At 43.9% G+C, this 22,640-nt stretch overlaps 1 protein-coding gene across 2 annotated transcripts in view; it reads right to left on the reverse strand.

Annotated features, from left to right (window-relative positions):
* The window catches only part of CCDC93 (coiled-coil domain containing 93), a 93,073-nt gene that overhangs the window by 34,810 nt on the left and 35,623 nt on the right, over window positions 1-22,640 (reverse strand). Inside the window, exons 8-12 of one of the 2 annotated variants that reach the window (XM_047870830.1) lie at window positions 20,514-20,550; window positions 17,321-17,413; window positions 16,963-17,010; window positions 16,002-16,088; window positions 160-276 (exon numbers count right to left, since the gene is read on the reverse strand). In XM_047870830.1, coding sequence (XP_047726786.1) covers window positions 160-276; window positions 16,002-16,088; window positions 16,963-17,010; window positions 17,321-17,413; window positions 20,514-20,550 — 382 coding nt within the window. Of the gene's footprint in view, window positions 1-159; window positions 277-16,001; window positions 16,089-16,962; window positions 17,014-17,320; window positions 17,414-20,513; window positions 20,551-22,640 lie in introns of both variants that reach the window. The other variant, XM_047870829.1, reaches the window with a different exon arrangement.

The raw sequence follows: 22,640 nt of genomic DNA on the forward strand, positions 1-22,640 counted from the left end.
TGGCAGCTGAACTGGCCTAAGGGCTGTAGTAGGCTAATTCCTATTCTAGAACTTCTATTCTAACATGAAGATCTTCACTCCCTCCCCAGTTTCTCCCTTCTTGAAGAATAGCTTCATTTTACTTGAATGTAATTATATAAAAAAAAAAAAGCCACCAACCTCTTCCAGATGTTTGGTCTTCTGCAGAATCTGCTTGTTCAAGGAAATGACTTTCCGACGATGTAGCTGGGAGGTTCCTAATTTTTCTGGACTTTCTTCTGCTGACAACTCAGACTGCTGTGGGAAACACGGAGGGCAAGTCCAAAGATTTAGTTAGCCCATCTCAGTTTATGTGAGACGGATCCATCCCTGCTCACCCTGGGAAGAGCACTACGAGCAGCCTGTCAAAACCAAGCCAGGGCAGCCATGGGGTCCCAGGCAAAACCCCAGTCCAGAGAAGACTCTGACACAATGATCAGGTTCCTCACCAACAGAGTCTGCATTCCTGGCAGAGGAGCAGCATGTGCAGAAGCACGGGAATACATAACTGTGGTTATGTTGGTATCATGTAGGTCATATAGGCAACAGGGCACCATCAAAAGGTTTTAAATAGAGGAATAACACAGTCATACCAATATCTTCATGAGACTACAATGGAGTTATCAAGAATGGCAAACTGATTCACTTTCACTTTCACTGAAGTATTATAAGTATATGGTCAATACTGTTTGCAAGTATTTATAATGAAAAGCCACAGCCTATCAACTTACTTCTCTCCATCCTATGGATCCACTCCCTTTCTATTCTTTTGGTGTTCACAGAGGATAAATTTGAAAGGGATGAAAGTTGGTGAGGGGCCAGCAGGAGATTCCTAAAATTGTATGTGAGGAGGGAAGGGAGAAAAAGGTTGTGCAGGAAGTAGAGACCTGTCAGGACTCGAAGTGGGTAAGGGAGAGATTTCTGGGTGAACGCAGCAACGGCACTGAGAAACCACACAGAGGAGGAGGCAGCTGGGTAGAGACACTGAATACAACCAGCAGCCTCACCACAGTGAGAAGCCTTAGGACAAACAAATTAAAAGGTTGATCCTGTTGCAACAGGAGTCCTTCCCATACTTTGTAGATAATCATAAAAAGCTTAGATAAGCTTTATTAAACAAATGCCCATTTCAACCACATTTCCTTCTTTACTGGAAGTATGCCAGTTCCAAACTAAGCAGTGACTTTAAGCCCAAGTGCAACACAACTACTTGGGTATTTGATTTTCTCTGCATGTTTTCACAGTGATCATAAGCTTGAAAGTCTGGAAGATTTGCCCACAGGGAAAAGAGATGGGGAAGTGAGGAGGAGGAGAAATTGGACGGAACAGTCACCATTTATTTTGGTTAAGGACTTCCCTGAATAATTCAGCAGCACTACTAACAGATGATGAGTTTTTGCCGCTTAATGGTTCCGGAGGTGGGGAACAACCAGCAGGATATGGCTGCGTAAAACAGTAAGGAATATCCATCACTTTCCATCTCGTGGGCTGGTGGGCCATAAAAGAAATAGAAAAACTAAGCACTCAGTAATGCAACATATCTAGCCTTGAAACCAGGGATTTTAAAAAAATGTCAACTAACATACTCTAGCTTATTTGGATCTCTGGGAATTAGAGTTAACTTTAAAATAAAAAAATTTTTTTTTTACTTACTTTTGAGAGAGAGAGAGAAAGAGAATGGGGGAGGGGCAGAGAGAGGGGGAGACACAGAATCTGAAGCAGGCTCCACACTCTGGGCTGTTAGCACAGAGCCTGATGTGGGGCTCGAACCCATGGACCACAAGAGCATGACCTGGGCCAAACTTGGAGGCTTAAGGATGCTTAAACCACCCAGGCGCCCCTAGAGTTAACTTGCAAATACAACTAATTTGGTCACATCAAGAGATTCGCAACCTATAGTCTAGAGACGGGGAACTGTTTCTGAAAATTATCTGAGTATAAAAAATGGGGGAGGAGGAAGGACGACTCCCTCTCAATTTTCAAATCATTTGTCAGAAACGGATTTATTATGAACCAATTATATCTCCTCTACACTGATAAACAATGTTATTTATTTGGCCACTTTTGTTTGCTATATATATTTAATAGCTTTTTTTTTTTCATAGTTAATTTTCAGATTTGGGTTTTACCACCCAACTTAGATTCCTTGACACTGATTTCCAGCATGTCTCTGGCATATCCTGAGAGCTTTTAATTCTACTAGTAGAATTACATAAGCCTTCTAGCTAATGATTTATTGGCATTTGAAACAGAATGGATTCCCTGTCCCCTGGAACTACCCCACAGGTATGTCCCCATGTTTGATATCAGGATTATCTGGAGTATTCTGACCTCCTCCAGTGGCCTATGCAGGCAGGCTCCAGGGGATCAGTGTCTCACTTATCCCCCAGACTTCTTCCAGTCTGCAGGGGCGAGCACATATTCATTCAGGGCTGTTCTGCACCTTGGCATGGCTTGGATGGTGTTTCCAACTTTTAGCAAGTTTTCCTGCTGATGAACTGCTTTTATGGCTAAGGTCCTAAGGTAATGAAAAGTGTATCTCCAACCTGGCTTCTTCACCCTCTTACCTGTGTACCTGCATACGTACAGCTTTGTTTTAAAATCAAGACCTTTGGGGCGCCTGGGTGGCGCAGTCGGTTAAGCGTCCGACTTCAACCAGGTCACGATCTCGCGGTCCATGAGTTCGAGCCCCGCGTCAGGTTCTGGGCTGATGGCTCGGAGCCTGGAGCCTGTTTCCGATTCTGTGTCTCCCTCTCTCTCTGCCCCTCCCCCGTTCATGCTCTGTCTCTCTCTGTCCCAAAAAAATAAACATTGAAAAAAAAATTAAAAAAAAAAAATCAAGACCTTTGACTTCACTTTAGAGAAGGCTTCTTGCAGGAAAACCAGTGGCTACCTCGATATCTGGAAAGATATCTAGGCTGGTTTATTATCTCTTTCTCTATTTTACAATCTTTCTACCTAGATTTATTTTACTATTTTATTTCATTTGAGAGAGAGAGAGGCAGAGGGAGAGGGGGAAGGGGAGAGGGAGAGGGAAACGGAGAGGGAGAGGGGGAAGGAGGGAGAGAGGGAGAGAGGGAGAGAGGGAGAGAGGGAGAGAGGGAGAGAGAGAGAGAGAGAGAGAGAGAGAGAGAGAGAATCTTAAGCAGGCTCCATGCTCAGCATAGCTTGACCCCACGACCCTGGGATCATGACCTGAGCTGAAATCAAGAGTTGCACACTCAACTGACTGAGACACCCAAGTGCCCCTTTCTATCTAGATTTAAATTTTTAGCCACATGGCCTGACTCTCCCAGGGGTCGTCAAGGTCAATGTCTTTTTCACAATAATACTAAAATGTCATCTTGTTCATTCTCATTCTCATGATTATACTGTGAAGTTTCTCAGATGTTACATGTCATGTAGTATTATTGCTTTGATGTTAGTATGTAATGCATTTATTACTATTATTTGTAAATGCATTAATATGTGAGCTATTGAGACCTTGGTAGTTTTTAAGAGTTCTTAAAGGGTCCTGAAACTGAAAATTTTGAGAACCACTACTTTAATCTAAGGGGCCTGGCCCACTTGGGAATCCTGTATTGGTCCCAATCACTAATTGGGGCCACCTTATTAGCAATGAGCTCCAATCAGTGGAGTGGGCCCACCTATAACTTATATAACCTAGAGAGAGGAAAGTTCCTTCTGATTCCACCAGGTGCAGCCCCTTAAATTTGAATCTTCAAAGCATTAATGTACATTAATATCAGGATATTATATGCCAATTCCATATCTGACATTTCTCCATCCCAATTAAAATGGGTAATATATGCACATGGCTCAGAGCACATATGAACTGTGGGTCCCTCCGTTTGCCTTTGAGTCTAGTGATGGTGCTATGCAAAGTGCTTTGTTTAATGGGAAGTTATTTTTGTGCAGATATAATCATTTATTCTTAAGCTGAATTAAAGAGTCTTAACCTAGTCAATGGAAAGCCTATTTTTTAAACATATTTTTTTTTAATTTTTTTTTCAACGTTTATTTATTTTTGGGACAGAGAGAGACAGAGCATGAACGGGGGAGGGGCAGAGAGAGAGGGAGACACAGAATTGGAAACAGGCTCCAGGCTCTGAGCCATCAGCCCAGAGCCTGACGCGGGGCTCGAACTCACGGACCGCGAGATCGTGACCTGGCTGAAGTTGGACGCTTAACCGACTGCGCCACCCAGGCGCCCCTAAACATATTTTTTATTAAGCAATCTGGAGACTGATAAAGTCAGAAGCAGTTCTTTACAGCATTATGGCCCATGTGGCATTCTGGTCACTGAGAGTCACAGTGAGAAGGAAACTGAAGATGACGACGTTGGATCTGGAAGGATGAGACAAAGTTGGACCGATGGAGAGGAAACTTTATAGTAAATATTTCACAGAAAAAATTAAATCCTTGGGGCATCTTAACTGATTTCTACTTGAAAAGTGCAATATCTCTCAAAGAATGCCAATCATCTACAAATATTCCATTTGTGTTTACACTGGAGGGAGGACTAAAGAACCAATCTAATTTTGTTCAACAATTTCAGATTAAGAACGTGCTTTTAAAACCACAGTGTGGATTAAGATGACTTCTAGTACAGATTCAATGTTTTCTAATAAATGATAGATATTCATAACTTCCACTCTTAGGGGAACAAGATTTAAATGTCATTCAATAATATTAGTCTGGTTCAAAATAGTAAATTCCTAAGAGAAACAAAAAATGATTACTTTAGCTAAAACTATATACTTTTATAATGAAAGAGACCCCAAAGGTTATCTACATACAAACCTTCTTCCTAAAATAGAAATCTCTCCTATGTTACCTCCTTCCCCTACTAAAATATGGCCACAAAGCTGTCAGCAATAAAGATCCCTATCTCATGATATAGTTCTCTATACTGAAGAGATGGGCTTCAGTTTCTGGCACGTTGATGAACCCTTCTACTGAGGACAAGTAAACAGATAATATAAAATACTTAATTTTTTAATCTTTTAAAAAAGCTATGAGCTAGCAAGAATGTAAGAAACCTGTCAAGCCGAAAGTTAGTGAAAGTGGAACTCTAGGAAGGTATGTATACCCACTGCAGTTGGCTGTTTTCTTGAAAGTATTTGTCAACACCAGGTGAACTCAAACTTTGATTTTTACACTTCAATAATTGCTTTGCATAAACCTTGAAATAGGTGAAAGAAGAAAGAAAAGTCTGCAGCCAGATTTTTGTGACAGATTGGCCCTTATGCAGTGTGTGTCTAAATCCACACACTACCTGTATGGTCCAAAAAACCCTCAAGTCAAGACTATGTTTTTTTTTTTTTTTTTAATTTTTTTAATGTTTTATTTATTTTTGAGGCAGAAAGCGACAGAGCATGAGCAGGGGAGGGGCAGAGAGAGAGAGGGAGACACAGAATCCAAAGCAGGCTCCAGGCTCTGAGCTGTCAGCACAGAGCCCGATGCGGGGCCCGAACTCACAAACTGTGAGATCATGACCTGAGCCGAAGTCGGACGCTTAACTGACGGAGACACCCAGGCGCCCCAAGACTATGTATACAATGGACTTGGGCTGGGGTGTCTCCGGGTGCTTGCCAATACAAAAAGGCAAATCTCCTCTGAAAGAATAGAGATTCAACTCTAGGCTTCAAAGAATTTCTGTAGGTAAATTTGCAAGGAATATGAACTCACAATCAAAATTTGAAAGCACGTACAAAACACAAGCAAAAATCCAGCAGAAAACAGACAGAATCAGATCTGCAGAGACACAAACACATACATGTCCATTCTTCCCTGAAGCAACAGAGATTAAGTGTAATCACTCTTTCGCATAGTAGTTAGATTTACTGACAAGGAAGTCTCCATCGCTCCTTCCTCTCCCCTTCCTGTAATGGTGCGTCAATACCTTTCCCCATCTTGGCTACGGTCCTCTAGACATTCTCCAGCTTACAAGTGACCTTTTCACTGGAGTCTGAGCGCTGCAGATGGGATGGGACTATTCGCTCATCCCCCTCTGCTTCTATTAATAAGACTAGATATGCAGATTCTTTTCAGTATTTCTGACTCCCACTAATGAAATTGCGTGAATTTCAAAGACCCATATTCATGTAACACTGCTGAGTCTAACGCACAGTTCTGGGTTGCAGGGCGGGCAGTATCTGCCTGGAATGCGCTTAGCATCTAGTATGCATGAGCAGAATCTTATACCTCTCACTTTTATCCCCATGAACTACTGTCAGGTCGCCTGATCCTGAATTGGTATGACTGATTTTGCTGAAATTCAATCAAAGTTCACATTTATCCTCTTTAAAAAATGAATTTGTTTGGGCTCATCATTTCAACCTAAGGTAGTTTTGAATGTTGATTCTATTCTCCAGAGTGCTAGCCATCTCTTCTTTTCTAGCTTTCAATGATGTTCAAATCTGACAAAACAAATTCTATGCTTTATCCAAATTGATACAGATCCTGAGACTGTGGGCTGCACTGTGCAGCTTGAGACCATCCTACTAGGTCAACAATTCATTAGCTGATACCATTTTTTTCTTCTTTAGTTGCTGTTAGTTACTATCTATTGCTTTAAGTCATGCAGATTTCAGGAGACTGTGGAACACTTTAGAAATCCCATATATTTAACATTATTCTTTCTGGATTCACAGGATTCCTTAATCTCCAGATTCTGATTACCGTTCTAAATCTCTCCATCCCAACTTCCTTTGCTTAGTTGAAGTAACCTTCACTCAGACCCTGTTATGTATGAGGCACAGTGGTAGGCACCGGGGACATGGAAAAAGACACAGACCTTACCCCTGGACCTTCACAGTCCAGTCAGGTAAAGCCTTATCCACAAATAAAGGGGTTATCCTCCACATACTCCTCAAGTCTAAATTGTGCCACAGAGGAAGAGAGTTTTGAAAGCTCTTCTTGTTCCTTCTTCTCCCTCCCTTCCATTTTTTCTTCCACAAACGTTCATGAAAACCCTATTACGTTAGGCACTGGGGATATTCAATGAGCCCAGCCATCACTTACAACAGACATCCTAGTCCTGGGAGGCAGGTAGAGACAAGCAACACAGGGCACTGTCAGCAGCGCTAGGAACGAAACTACAAGGAACTGATCCACGCAACATTTCAGAAGAGTCTGTCTTAGGAGGGAAAGTCACCCTGAATGGCCCCTGGGCGAGTCTCGGCAGAATCTTGTCAGAGTCACTTGTCAGCCTCAACTGAGCATTTATTATGTGTTAGGCAACTGAGATACAGGGATCAAAGATGAAATCTTGCCCCTCCAGAAGTTTACAGATGTAGGATGTGATTTGTCAAACACTCGTGACCTTGTGTGAAGAAATGGAGTCCAGAAGGAAGGGGTATAAAAATCCACCCCTAGAAAAAACCTCTTTTTTCTGTCTGTGGTCACAGCAGGAGCTTCCCAAGAGGGCAGGCAACTCTTTCCTTATACCATACTTGTTCCCTAACTCTACATGCCAGTGCTGCTAGAAGATGGTAAAAAATGCTGTTCTGTGGAGGGGCCAGATGACGGGATTAGAAACATTTGAATCTACACTTACCAGAAACCACGGTAGTTCTAGTTCAGGCCTGACTCTTCAACAAGTAGTCAGGGTCGCCTGGTTGCTAAGATCCCCATGACCTGCTAATCTTGGCAAGGCCCCTGGGGCGTGCTATCTTTCCTCAGTCCCCAGCCCCCTTAGTCTATTCTTTTCCATTTTGTCTCAACTGGGTATAGTTTTAAAAAGTCATTCATTCTGTCTATTTATTACCAGGAAAAAAAAGTTCAGTATCAACTATACCAACAACCAATTTGCTTCGAGTGTGTACTGATGTTTCAAATGGCAACACAAACCAAGCAACAACTGGCATCCACTTGAGATCACCAGGCTATATTCTTCTGCAATTTCTCTCTTTATGGGTTGGTTGACTGCTAACTAGGAGCTTCTCAAGGCAGCGTCCACATCTTCTCATAACTCTGTCCTTGCCTCCATACCTGACACTGCCGGGGACACAGTACATGCACAACAGGTGTTTGCTGCAAGAAGAGATCATCCCATGTAGGGGCTCAATTCTGTCAGTTCTCAGCAGAAAAGAAATCAAGCTGAAGACTTAAAATATCCCCCAAATGATACCACTTTTCTTTGTAAATGTTTTAAAAAGCTAAGTGGAATAGCACTAACTGAAAATATAAAACCAGCATAGAGAAATTACAACATGAAGGCAGCTACCTCAACAAGGCAGATGACATATTAACAATGGGTTCTTCTGGGTCAATCCCATCCAATTTAGTTAGACAAATTCTCTGCGGTCCTACCGGGAGCAAAGGCTTAGGAGGCGCCGGCCACTGCGTGTGCCCAGCATCCTTTGGTTCATAACAGTTCCTGTGGGGATTCACAATCACCATTCTTCTTCATTCCAGACGGCTGCCAATCAAGGCCAGAACCATGTCGAACAGAGGTCATCCTTAGGACTTTACACACAGAAGTGCGGTGGGTGTGAGAAGACTGACAGTCTGTGGTGAAGCCACCAGGTGACAATGCAGAGAGAGACAGAGTGAAACAAAGGCAGAAAGATGAGACAAGGCTGTTTGAGTCTCTAGGAGCCCTGCATTCATGGACCTCCCAGTTATGACAGCTGATAAATGCTCCCTTTTGTTTATACCATTCTGGACACAGTTCCTATCACTTGCAAACAAAAGGCTCCCACACAGCGTACTGTCCAGGTTAGTGAGTGGCAGAACTTAAGAGACAAGTTTTCTTTGCTTGTTATATCACAAGTGGCATAAAAATTATCACGGTAGACAAAACTCAAATGGGAAGAAATAGAAAATTCGAACAAACCCACAACTAGTGAAGAAATTGAATCAATTATCAAAAGTCTCCCAACAAATAAGAGTCCTGGGCCAGATGGCTTCCCAGGAGAATTCTACCAGACATTTAAAGCAGAGTTAATATCTATTCTTCTCAAGCTGTTCCACAAAATAGAAATGGAAGGAAAACTACTGGACTCATTCTATGAAGCCAGCGTCACCTTGATTCCTAAACCAGACAGAGACCCCACAAAAAAGGAGAACTATAGGCCAATATCCCTGATGAACATGGATGCAAAAATTCTCAACAAGATACTAGCAAATCAAATTCAACAGCATATAAAAAGAATTATTCACCATGATCAAGTGGGATTCATTCCTTGGCTGTAGGACTGGTTCAATATTTGCAAATCAATCAACGTGGTACATAAGAACCATATGATCCTGTCAATGGATGCAGAAAAAGCATTTGACAAAATACAACATCCTTTCTTAATAAAAAAAACCCTCAAGAAAGTCAGGATAGAAGGAACATACATAAACATCATAAAAGCCATATATGAAAAGCCCACAGCTAATATCATCCTCAATGGGGAAAAACTGAGAGTTTCCCCCTTAAGGTCAGGAACTCGACAGGGATGTCCACTCTCACTGCTGTTGTTTAACATAGTGTTGGAAGTCCTAGCATCAGCAGACAACAAAATGAAATAAAAGGCATCAAAATTGGCAAAGAAGAAGTCAAACTTTCACTTCTTGCAGATGACATGATCCTTTACATGGAAAACCCAAAAGACTCCACCAAAAGACTGCTAGAACTGATACATGAATTCAGCAAAGTCTCAGGGTACAAAATCAATGTGCAGAAATAGGTTGCATTTTTATACACCAATAATGAAAGAACAGAAAGAGAAATAAAGAAACTGATCCCATTTACAATTACACCAAGAACCATAAAATACCTAGGAATAAACCTAACCAAAGATGTAAAAGATCTATATGCTGAAAACTATAGAAAGCTTATGAAGGAAATTGAAGAAGACACAAAGAAAAGGAAAAACATTCCAAGCTCATGGATTGGAAGAATAAACATTGTTAAAATGTCAATACTACCCAAAGCAATCTAAACATTCACTGCAATCCCAATAAAAATTGCACTGGCATTCTTCTCAAAGCTAGAACAAACAATCCTCAAATTTGTATGGAACCACAAAAAGACCCTGAAGAGCCAAAGTAATATTGAAGAAGAAAACCAAAGCGGGAAGCATCACAATCCCAGACTTTAGCCTCTACAGAGCTGTAATCATCAAGACAGTATGGTATTGGCACAAAAACAGATGCATAGACCAATGGAATAGAACAGAGAACATAAAACTGGACCCACAACATACGGCCAACTAATCTTTGACAAAGCAGGAAAGAACATCCAATGGAAAAAAGTCTCTTTAGCAAATGGTGGGGGGATAACTGGACTACAACATGCAGAAGAATGAAACTAGACCACTTTCTTATACCATACACAAAAATAAACTCAAAATGGATGACAGACCTAAATGTGAGACAGGAAACCATCAAAAACCTAGAAGAGAAAGCAGGAAAAAAACTTCTCTGACCTCAGCCGCAGCTATTTCTTACTCGACACGTCTCCAAAGGCAAGGGAATTAAAAGCAAAAATGAACTACTGGGACGTCATCAAGATAAAAAGCTTCCGTACTGCAAAGGAAACAATCAACAAAACTAAAAGGCAACTGATGGAATGGGAAAAAATATTTGCAAATGACATATCAGATAAAGGGCTAGTATCCAAAAAACTTACCAAACTCAACGCCCGAAAAAAAATAATCCAGTGAAGAAATGGGCAGAAGACACGAATAGACACTTTTCCAAAGAAGATATCCCCAAATGGCCAACAGACACATGAAAAGAGGCTCAACATCACTCATCAGGGCAATACAAATCAAAGCCACCCTGAGATACCACCTCACACTGGTCAGAGTGGCTAAAATGAACAAATCAGGAAACAACAGATGCTGGCGAGGATGTGGAGAAATGGGAACCCTCTTGCACTGTTGGTGGGAATGCAAACTGGTGCCGCCGCTCTGGAAAACAGTGTGGAGGTTCTTCAAAAAATTAAAATAGAGCCACCGTATGACCCAGTAACAGCACTACTAGGAATTTATCCAAGGGATACAGGAGTGCTGATTCATAGGGGCATACGTACCCCAATGTTTATAGCAGCACTTTCAACAATAGCCAAATTATGGAAAGAGCCTAAATGTCCATCAGCTGATGAATGGATAAAGAAGATGTGGTTTATATATTCAATGGGATACTACTTGGCAATGAGAAAGAATGAAATCCTGCCATTTGCAGCAACGTGGATAGAACTGGTATTATTATGCTGAGTGAGATAAGTCAGTCAGAGAAAGATATCGTATGTCTTCAAATCATATGTGGATCTTGAGAAACTGAACAGAAGACCATGGGGAAAGGGAAGGGGAAAAAATAGTTACAAACAGAGAGGGAGGGAGGCAAACCACAAGAGACTCCTAAATACAGAGAACAAACTAAGGGCGGATGAAGGGGTGGGGGAGAGGGGAAAATGGGTGATGGGCATTGAGGAGGGCACCTTTTGGGATGAGTACTGGGTATTGTATGTCGGCCAATTTGACAATAAATACTATTTATAAAAAATACATAGCCCAATGTACCAGTAAAAAAAAAAAATAAAAAAAAAATGAAACAATGACCACAAGCCTCCAAAAAAAAAAAATTAAAATAAAAAAAAAAACTGTTTAAAAAAATTATCATGGTAGAAAGGGACAAAATCTAATCAAATGTGATTGTCTACATTCTCTAGAGACTTTCTTTCCTTTCTGTTTTTCTACGTGCATCCCTGACCATACTCTGGCCATTACCTCTTTTTGGCTACACCCAGCTCTAATTACCTGAGCTCCCCACAAGTGCTCCTGAAAGATATCATTTCAAGACAGTCTAGGCTTTGGATTAAGTGCAAGATAGAGAATGGTCCTCATAATCAACAGGTCAGAAGCAATGGTGCCAGAACTTTTTTTTTTTTTTAGGTTTATTTATTTATTTTTGAGAGGGAGACAGAGAAAATGAGCAGGGGAGGGGCAGAGAGAGAGAGAGAGAGAGAGAGAGAGAGAGAGAGAGAGAGAAAGAGAATACCCCAAGCAGGCTCTGTGCTGACAGTGATGTGGGGCTCAAACTCACAAACTGTGAGATCATGATCTGAGTCGAAACCAATAGTTAGACGCTTAACCGACTGAGCCACCCAGGTGTCCAGGTGTCAGAACTTCTTAATTGTTGGAAAGGAAAATTTCCAAAACCTATTAAGGAAAAAAAAATCCTTCCACAAATAAGTCCTTCGGTGGTCCAAAATTCATCGAGAAGTTGACAGCCTTCTGGCTAGGATGTTATTTTCCAATGACATGAAAAACAATGCACACATACACACCATTTTCATTTTACCTATTTCTGTGGCTAGTTCCCAACATGATCTGGCATCTTCTCTCTACTTAGCTCAAGGTAGGCAGTTGGATGAGGAAAGACGCTAAAGAGGCTGTCATTGCGAAGCCTGGAAGGCAGACACTAAGGATGATGGCAAAGGAGACCTTCCCCGCTTTCCCGTATGAACACGTCACCTTGCCAAGGAGACAGGTTTCAAAGTCAGATGGTCCTGTATGCAAATCTGGAACTTACCAGCTGCAAGATACTGGACAAGTTACTTAAGACCTCTGATCTTTAGTATCTTCATCTGCAAAATGGATATATCACGTTTATGTATTGAGCACCAACACTGCCAGGCTCTTGGCAAGGCCCCAAAGTTACAGAGAGAGTAAAAGGTGGTCCACATACACATAAACAGATAGTTTCGACTGCATGTGAATGAGTGTAATGATGAAGGAAGGCAGACGATTTGCTGCGAATTAAATGAGATAATGGTATGCAAGGTACCTGGCACACTCAGGAAAGATTCTTCTGATTCCCCAAGACAGATCTGTGCATCTAGATTTACAAAATGTGCTAAGATTCTGGCTCAGGAAGATGCTGACCAAGGAATGATTTAGCTGGCTGTCAAGTATTAAAGTGGTTGAAACGGTATATGGGTTGGTAGGTATGTGGCATTAGGGAGAGTCCCTTCCCACCCTTTCAGGGACCAGGCACCTCCCCTGGCCCAGCCTTGCCTGGCTCAGCTTCCTTCCCTTTCTTCTGGCTCAGGTTAGTGGGGGACAGTGGAATGGGAGTGGTTTTTGGATAGTCAGGTTTCTTAGTTGCCTGCAAATCACAGTCACAGACTCTCCTTCCTTATAAAAGTGAATGCTAAGATGCAGGGAACAGATTAGACATCCGCACCAAAAAGCACACTGGTGTCTCATCTAGCACCTTCTGAGAAGAGTGTTACCCTTTGGATAAAGAGGGGGATGGTGCTCCTTGGCCAAGAGCCTACGTGAACTCATGAATTATATATCTGGGAGCTTTTTTACATTCCTCTTCCCTGCTGCTCTACAGGAACCATATTAAATCGAGTTACATACCTCAGGGAATTGCTTTGAAACACATGGGTTATTTATCACGTTACACTGTTATAAGAATTTGTGAACCTTACAAAGAGAAGCCTGCACATGTGTTTTACCACATTTTTATATCCCAATGCCTGTCAACTTTCCAACTTGTCCCAGGCAGGCTGTTCGATTCATCCCCTGGTCACAAAATCATTTTCACTCTTCCTTCCTCCCCAAACTATGTTGTCCCCTTTCCTCACTAAGCAAAAATCCATCCTGTTCACAGCCTAATTTGGGTTTCTTTCAAGTACCTCTTGATGGCTTCCCTTTTGGGCAACCCTCAACCTTATCTCCACTTCCGAGGGGTTCATTACTGAAACCCTGAAGGGAAGGGAAGGCTATGGATTTTAGATAAATTGCCAGTGCCTGGTGTCAGCCCAATTTATGGAAGTAAGATTACAGTGAAGAACAAACATACTGCGGTGGACAACCGGACAGCAGCCCCATGTGTCTGCCTCCTGGTGTTCAGGCCTTTGTGTCATCTCCTCCCGTGGGTGGGGGTGGGACCTGTGACTTGCTTCTAACCAAGAGAACACAGCAAAGGTGATGGGATGCATGTGAGTGCATATAGATAGCTATGCTACATAAAGCTGTACTGTCTATCCCATGAGGAGCTGCTGCCCCTTGCTGGCTTTGATGAAACAAGGGGCAATGTTGGGGAAGGCCATGTGGCAAGGAATGGAGGGAAGTCTCCAGCTGACAGCCAGCACGAGCTGTGGACCTCAGCCAACAGGTGGCAAGAAACTGAATGTTGCCAACAACCACATGAGCTGAGAAGCAGATCCTGCCCCAGTTGAGCTTTGGATGAGACAGCAGCCCCGGGAAGCACCTTCACTGCAATCTTGTGAGAGTCTGAAACAAAGAACCCTGCTAAGCTGTGCCCAACTGCTAGCCCACAGTGACTGTGAGATAATGAATGTGTGTTGTTTTAAGCTACAACCTTTGTAGTAATACTGCTATGCTGGAATAGATACCTGAATATACACACAGAGGAAGAGAAAAGCAGCCTCTGGCATCTGTGAGCCCAGCTGGCACTCTCAGCAAAGCCTGGATGTGTGGGAGCCGGCCTGTGCATACTAGGTCTTCGTGTTAAACATAAACAATTCCAAAGAGTGTCAACATCACACAAGGTCTTACAGATACAGGTAAAAACACGACCACTCTGTAATCACGTCTGATCATGGGCAAAACCTGATCACTGTTCAAACCACAAACATGACCAAACATCCCCCTATACCAGCTAATAGGAGCATACAACCTTAACCTTGATTCATTCCCACCTTTCTAGAATTTTTTTCATCCCTCCCATCTTACTGATACAATTTATTTAGACACTCCTTTATAAAACTGCCCTTCCTTAAAACATCCAACACAGAGCAAAGTCCTACTTTCTTGGTCCTTCCTCAAATCAGCTAAAGTGAGCCCGAATTCCATAGTAAGTTTTTCCTAATGCCTCCTTACTGAGATGCCATTTGGTTCCCCACTGGTGAGCAGTCTCCCTCACTACCACCAGCAATAAACCTAACTGTTCAGTGACAGTTGTGTTCCTGGTGGTCTCTGGTGGGAGGACATTGACAAAACAAGAGCAAACAAATAAAGCGAACAACATCTACAACAAAGTCTTTCTATGAAAGTTGCATTAAAAACCCATGCAAAGAAGCACTGACTTGGGGGGGTGGGGGAAACAGGAGAATCCCACCCCCAGACATTCTAAGCCATTGTATTGGCTGTCCTGCTCAGAAGACCCCTCACTTGGTGGGAGGTGGCCACCTGCTGTGTTTACAGTAGGTCATAACTCCCAGTTTCGGGAGACATCCCTTCCCCAACTACATCATCTGTGCACAATCACTTGAGAAGAATATTGCACGGTGGGTCAGAGCAGAACTAATTTGTCGTCAAGGCTCCTGAGACAGGCAAAGCAAAGCTGGATGCTTCAACAGACATCAACGGTTTAGGGGGATAGACGGAGTACGGCTGGGGAAGGAAGGATGTGAAACAATGCCCTGTAAATCTGATTTTACCGATACTACATCTCCGCCAGACCAGAATCAGTTATGTGCAAAATGATTAATCACTGTCTCCCTGAAATAGTCAAGGTCCTGCTGCCCATTCTTAGGAGAGGGAAAAAAATCTAACACTGAAATATGACTTTCAGGCTTTAGTTCATTCTATACACTTTTAATAAAGTGGAACAAAAAATTTTGCCTTGGGCTTGGTTGAGTTATGGGGTTTGTCTCCTAAGCGGCAAAGCTTATTCCTCGACCCAATCACCAAACTGGGCCCAAGTTATAAGAAGCCTGGTAGAGGAGAAATGCCTGTGCTATACCTCCGGCATCGATTTATCAGATGCGATAATCGCTCTGAGAGACAGGTTTTCTCTTTATATGTATAGAAAAATAGGCACTGCAGAGGAAAATTTACTGAGCTAACGGGCAGATGCTGTTGGCTTTGCGTGGCATGCATGTTTTTGACAAATGTTGCTGATGAATTACAACTTGACTCCATCAATGCTGCGAAAGGGTGTAGGGGCAGAGAACAAATCCTTGAGGCATCACCTGAGGCAAAGATGCCAGCCAGGCCCCCACATACCTTCTCCGCGTACTCGGACACAATCTGCTTGATCTCTGCGGAGCAGAGTCCCACGATCTGGCCCACGGAGCTCGCGGTGAGACGGCTCTGCAATCACAGGGATGGGGGGTGTGTAAGGCCATGCCTTGTCTTTCACAGAACCGGAAAATGCCCTGAGTAGTATACCAAAACAGATAATATTCCCTGGGGAAAAAGTACTCTGGCTTTTGTCTAGGCATTCATCAACAAGGAAGGGAGAAAACAATCCTCGGGACAAATGTTAAGCCCTCTCTCTACCTCCTGAGTCATTCAACTGTGCCAGATTCTCCCTGGTCCCCGGGTACCTCTGGAAAATCATTCCTTACCTCACACACCCCATCTCAAGGTCTCTTCCTATGGGTCACTGACAGAGCCTACAGGGAACTTGGACGGCTTAGGACTCAGGGAAAAAAGAAGTACAGATGGGAAAGATAGAGGAATCTCGGAACTCCCCAAATATCTCTTTACTGCCATAGGCCTTCCCTGACCTAAAAAGGAAGGATCCTTTCAAAGCCCTTAGTTAAACCTTTTGGACAGGCCTTGAGGTCTGGGCAGACCAACTATAAATGCAGTATTCTATTTTCTACCTAGATGGTGTGGGAAGGAAACAGAAAGTAAGGGCTCTTCTGGAATGGTTGGTTATGGAGAGGCAGGGCTGAACCACGGCTCTTCTACAGAAGCCCTTGGGATGCTGTCTCAGCAGGGACATTCCACTCTCACAAGGGTCCTTCAAGCCCCACAGAGGTTCCCATGGACAGCGACACTACGTATTGGTAAAAAGCTTCCTAAAAGAAAGATCTCAAGGAAACAGGAAGCACTGAGTGCTGAAAACACAGGGTTCTCTTAAAGGTGGTCCCTCTGTAAGGAGGCCCCACAGAACAGCGCAGGGCAGTTCCAAGTCCCCACCTCCACACTGCGGCCTCCCCACACAGTCTCCCCTCACCTCTTCATTCGCCATGGCGGTCATCTTGGTCATCAGTGACTGAATTCGCTGCTGAAAGAGGAGTGGGAGAAGTAGCAGTGAGTGGACCCGACTGCGTAAGACTTCCACAACATGTCTAAACAGATCTCTGCACCACAATCCAAGGCTTGTTTTACGTGATCTGTTATAGTGAGCCTCACGGGGCAGGGGCAGGAGAGGAGGGGGGTGAGAAAAGGAAACTGGAAAGGGTGTGACAGGCCAGCTAACAGCAGGTGACTGAGGGAGGCAGCTGGCCATTTTGCAAAGCTGGGGATGGAAGGGAAATTTCTCCCCAGATGATTTAAACAGAAGCCTCAGGGGACTCATGTGGGCTGCACACCTCTTCCGCAGCTTGAAGCTCATCTTCTTCCTGAGCATCGGCTCTTTCTGCAGCCGAGAGCCCCGCAGGGAGTGTCGTTTTCTTGTCCTCTGCCTGGAAGGGAAGATGCAAAAGTAGCTGAGCACTCGAGATGAAGACTCAGCAGAGAAAGGACAACAATGCAAGGCACGAGTCTGGGAAAGAAAGCACACGCATCTGGAAAGGTGTAGCAGTCCCTGACAAGTGGAAAATCCACAGACCTGAGCTTCCATTTCAAATACAGACCGAGCAGGCTGAGCTCCCGGCCTTGGCCAATGCCTATATCCATTTCTGAACTGCTTGCTGATTAAACTCCTATCAGGTCGTACACATTTGCCAGCCTTATACTTTGACAGGGTCTCTCCCCTACTTTAATGCCTTTGAGAGTAAATCACTGCCGAACAGAGTGCTTTTTTCAAACTGCCAGTTGAGACCCATCAGTGGGATATGAAAGTAATTTAGCAGGTATGACCAGCATCTATATAAATTGAACAAAAATAATAGAACAGGAGATATCAGAGTGTTTTACATGTAGTAAAGGGTTAACTTTTGTTAACAAAAGGGAAGCTTTTGTTTTTGAGGTGTCTGCGCGTGGGTACTGAAATCATGATGAAAAACAGGATTCTTACTGCCAAGAAGCAGTCAACGAAGTTTAAAAACCTCTTGTGTGAAGGATAAAAACCTAAACTGCTTTGCTTGGTGATTAAGCTTCATGCTCCGGACCCAGCCTCAGGCTCTAAATGTACCACACTCAAGACACCCGGATTAGATGCTGTTCCTCAAACATGGGCTGGAAGTCTAGAGTGCCCTGTTTTAATACCATCTCTGCCACCCATCAGCTGGGTGACCTCAGGCTTACCTTCTCTGGATATCAGGGTCTTCTAGGGTGGAAAAAGAGAACTGGTCTCAGACACCCTTCTCAGACCATCCCAGTGCGAGGATGCTTTTCTACGACATGCCCATAATTGACCCCAGGGAGCACCGTGAGCTCCTATACAGGTATATCTACACACGTATCCCCTGCTTTTCAAAGTTCACATCAGGCCACTTTGCTTTCACAGAAGACCTACATGAGTACCTGTTGTTGCTAACCAAAAGAAATCTGAAAAGGATTTTCACTTTTACAAAAAAAGGTGGAAGTGAAACCAGTTTTCGGGGCTGGTTTAGCAGTGAGCCATTCATTATGGAGGCAGCGAGTGCCCTGGGCAGTGAGTGCGGCCCACCGAGCTCCCGCCCTGGGACTGACTCTCGGCATCTTGGCATCAAGCTGCCAGAGCTCAGAACTGTATCTGAACATCTGTGCTTCATCTCAATTTATTTTGTGTACCTGTTAGCGAGGTGTGTTCCACAGTATCAGAGAAGCCTACGAGAGGTTATTTTTTTTAGGTGTAGGAACACTCAAATTTTTTTTCATATAAATGAATGGCAACTGCTTCTTTGCTTTACTCCATTTTAGCTTATAAAAGGCTTCATACATATGCTCTGCTTTTTGATACTGGAGGAAACCTGTATCTATAGGGGACAAGACAAGCCCAAAGTGAATACTATTTAACGGGCATTGCATGATTTTTCCAACCATAATTAATACATCCAATACCCATACGCATAGACAATTTTTTCAGACTAAATCATATATCATATCGAATGTACACATCAAATTCTTATTCTATATCAGACACTACCTGACATTACTCAACTCCAGAAAACACCTAGCGTCGGAGGAAACGACTGTTGAGTTGAATAAAAACACAAATGTGAAAAAAAATAAATAATGAGAAAACAAACAAAAAGGCATCATAATCAGTCCATGACTGATTACTAATGAACTACTGCTACAGATAAAATAGCCATTGCTTATAGATATCTCTGTGATGGGTGATTTTATATCCTTTACATTTCAGCCTTCACAACAATGCTGTGAGGCAATACGATTGCTGCCCTTGTTTTGTAGATGCTGTGAACTAAGGCACGACAATTAAGTACATTGTCCAAAGTCACACAGTGGAGGGATTTGAAACCAGCCAGTTTGGCTTCAGAACACATGCTCCTGGTCACTATTCAGGCCCCCTGCTGACTGAGACAACAATTCCTACATAAAGCAGAGGGAGGCTGGGAGCCAGGGAAGGCTTCCTGGAAGGACTGAGGGATGGGGTTCTGGACAGAGGCAGGGGTGGCAGGAGAACAGAGCTGAGGGAGTAAGTGTCCCATGCAAGACTATCTGGGTGTCTGATGGGGAATGAGGAAAAAAATGGTATCAATAGATCTTGAACTACAGGACTCTGCTTTTTAAGAGGCCACTGAGAACATTAGTTAGTGCTTTATTTAAAAGAGTGATTAAGGGCAGAGACTTTGATGTCACACAGACCTGGGTTCAGATTCTTATCGTGGCAAATTAGGAGCTTGCGTGATCTTGGACAAATCAGGGAGCCTCTCTGGGCCTCAGCTTTCTGACCTCAGCTTTTCTGAAAAAAGGTAGCAAGCATCCTCCTCATAGAGATGTTCAGGGAAGTAAGTGAAACAAATACACGCAGAGCCCTGAACAAAGGGCCTGAAACACAGTAAAGGTTTGGCACTGTAAGACTGACATGACAGCCCTGCAGCCAACAACTGAAGATCATCAGGAAATATCTGAATTACGAGAAAGTTTTGAGACTGCTTTGTGAAGTTAGAAATCCCCTCTTGACTTACCTGATTTCTCCACGCTAGGTACTAGGTTGTCTTAGGGCAGGCCTGTAATATGTGGCTGTGTTCTAGCTCACTGAGAACATCCTGTTCACATCTGTCTAGGGTCTCTCTCATCAGATGGGGAGTGCTCAGGGCCCTGGGAATGGACTTCATCGTCACACTTTTGGAGTTATCAGAGTGCACGGAATTGCCCCCGGGGCCATGACTTCCAATCACCTCTCACTTTGAGCCCTGTGATGAGGCTGCTGCCTCAGCACCCCGACTTGCCAAGGTGGCTGGCTGCAGATACAAGGGAGGTGCGGTGGCCAAAGGCAGCTGGTACATCCCTCGTGTGCCAGGCTGCCCAGCGACCAGAGCACGGACATCCCACTCTTGCTAGGCGGGCAGCCTGTCAGTGTCAGACAGACAAGGGCGGCGGGGGGGGGGGGGGGGGGGGAGGGGGCACTTCCATCTCTCCAATGTTCTCTCCCATTATCTATGCTTGTCTTACCTTCTCTGTTTTGCTCTGGCGGCTAAATCCATATCTCCTGCAGGCCACAAAAAAGGGGAGTTCAATTACTATTCAAAAGTCACACAAATTTGGTCAAATGCATTTTGGTTGGAGTTTTATACGCAAAGTACCAAAGAAAATTTAGGCCATATAATAACTGGAGAAAATGTTTTAAGTGCCTGAACCAGAAACATGTTCCACTGTTCTTGAACAAAGGGCCAGCCATTCTGTTTGTCATGTGAATACTACCAATGGCAACTCTCAGAGGGTGCAGAGTACAGTATTTTCTTTAAGTGCAACCATTACTCTTTGAACCAGGAGCTGCATTTCAGATCCACGGTTTAAACTAAAAGCCTTAAAACTTTCTGTACAAACAAACGGGAGTGTGTTTGCTTGGGCTAAGCATGCTCTCTAATGGCTACATTCAGAATCTGGGGTCCAGCCCATTTTTCATTCTCAAACATAGTCCAAGCAGGATGTCAACAGTGTTATGCGTTCACTTCAGGCAACCTTAAATCAAAGAAACTCAAAAATGCAATTTAGTTTAAATTAGTTTATTTTTAGGCTCTTTTTTTTTTTTTCTGTTAAGCAACACTGCAAAATCCATTCAACCTAAGACAAAAAGCATTATGCAAAACACCCTACCTCACTTACCTTCCGAATAGGTTAAAAGGAAATAAAGTTACACGCAGCCATTTAAGAGAAACCAATCAAAGACTCCTGCTCTACCTTTACTGACGCCATGCTGACGCCACGTGTTGGTCACTGGGTCGGTACGCTGGCCTCCAGCCCCACTGTGTTCCCGCTCTTCCTCCCACCTCCTATCTGGCTTCCAGTGGCCTCATCCGCACGAGTCAATGGCAGGCCTCTTCCCTCCTGGGCATCCACTGCCTGACACAGAGCTCTGCACATCCTGGGCTGTTCTCCTCCTTTCCTATTCACACCCCGCACCTCAGCTCTCGAGCTACCTCCTCCCCAAAGCATCCCCCACGCGTGGACACTCTGCCTGGGCCAATCCATCCCACACCTGTACATGTTTCTCCACCTCCCAGAGACAATCATGTCCAACTGCCTGTATGCACGTGTGCCTCCATTTCCCAGAGGGCATGGGAGCCACTTTTACATTTAGTATGTCTAATGTAGAACAAATAAACTAAAGATAAGTGGAAGAAAAATGCAGAAATCAAGAAGCCAAAGCATCACCTGGTCTTGCAGTAGGTTGTCATGTAACTGGACAGACCAAAGAAAGAGTCCAGGCCGGGCACAGTGTGCCCACTCATTAGGCATAACTCTGCAGGCCCAAAGTGCAGCAGACTGAGGCTAAATTCTGAGTATCCACACACACTCTCTAAAGGACCTTATGGCAAATCCTGTGAATTGGTTTCACGATATCTACGCACCCTCCCGTACTGCAGAGGCTGGAAAACAAGACTATTTTCTACACTCCTGTGCACCTAGGGCCTGGAGTGCTATGTAGGCTCCACCTGTCAGGTGCACTTACTGGAGATCTGAATGTGCAGCAGCTATGTGAGGAGAGAGGGAGGGTATGAAGGGTGTGTTGTATGACTGTGGGTCACACCAATACCCTGGTTGGGGGCCAGCAGCTGTCACAGTGGTGTTCTGATTTTGGCGGAAGTGTTGTGGTCTCTCTGTCAGCAGCTGTCGGATCGGTTTCCTAACCCCACAGGCCACTAGCTAGCTTCCTGGTGGTGGAGGCAAGAAGCAGCATCCTTGGAGGCCCAGTTCTGATGTGCTACGTGGGGAGTGACCCTGGCTTGGCCTAGGTCCCACCTCTCAAACCTTCCCAAGGATCCATGTAGTCAACCCCTTCTGCTGAAACTGGCCAGAGGGTTTAGGTTCTCACCCAGTGAACCCCGGCCAAAAGAGGGTCTCACCGAAGTTTCCCCCTCCTAGAAGTAATCCTGCACCATGGGTGTTCCTTCGTTTTCCAGGCCTTTAGTTCATGCAGACCCTTAGGGCAGAAGACATGCTCTTAGGCAGACAGCCTTCATCTAAGGCCCCTGAAAACTATGGATTTTCCAAATGAAGCAGGAAACAACTAAATGTGGGAGACTGGATTTCTAGGCTCCTTCTACTCTTTCATAAAGACAGAGGCTGTGGGAAGGC

This window comes from Prionailurus viverrinus, chromosome C1, assembly GCF_022837055.1.
Source record: "Prionailurus viverrinus isolate Anna chromosome C1, UM_Priviv_1.0, whole genome shotgun sequence".
NCBI classification, from domain to species: domain Eukaryota; kingdom Metazoa; phylum Chordata; class Mammalia; order Carnivora; family Felidae; genus Prionailurus; species Prionailurus viverrinus.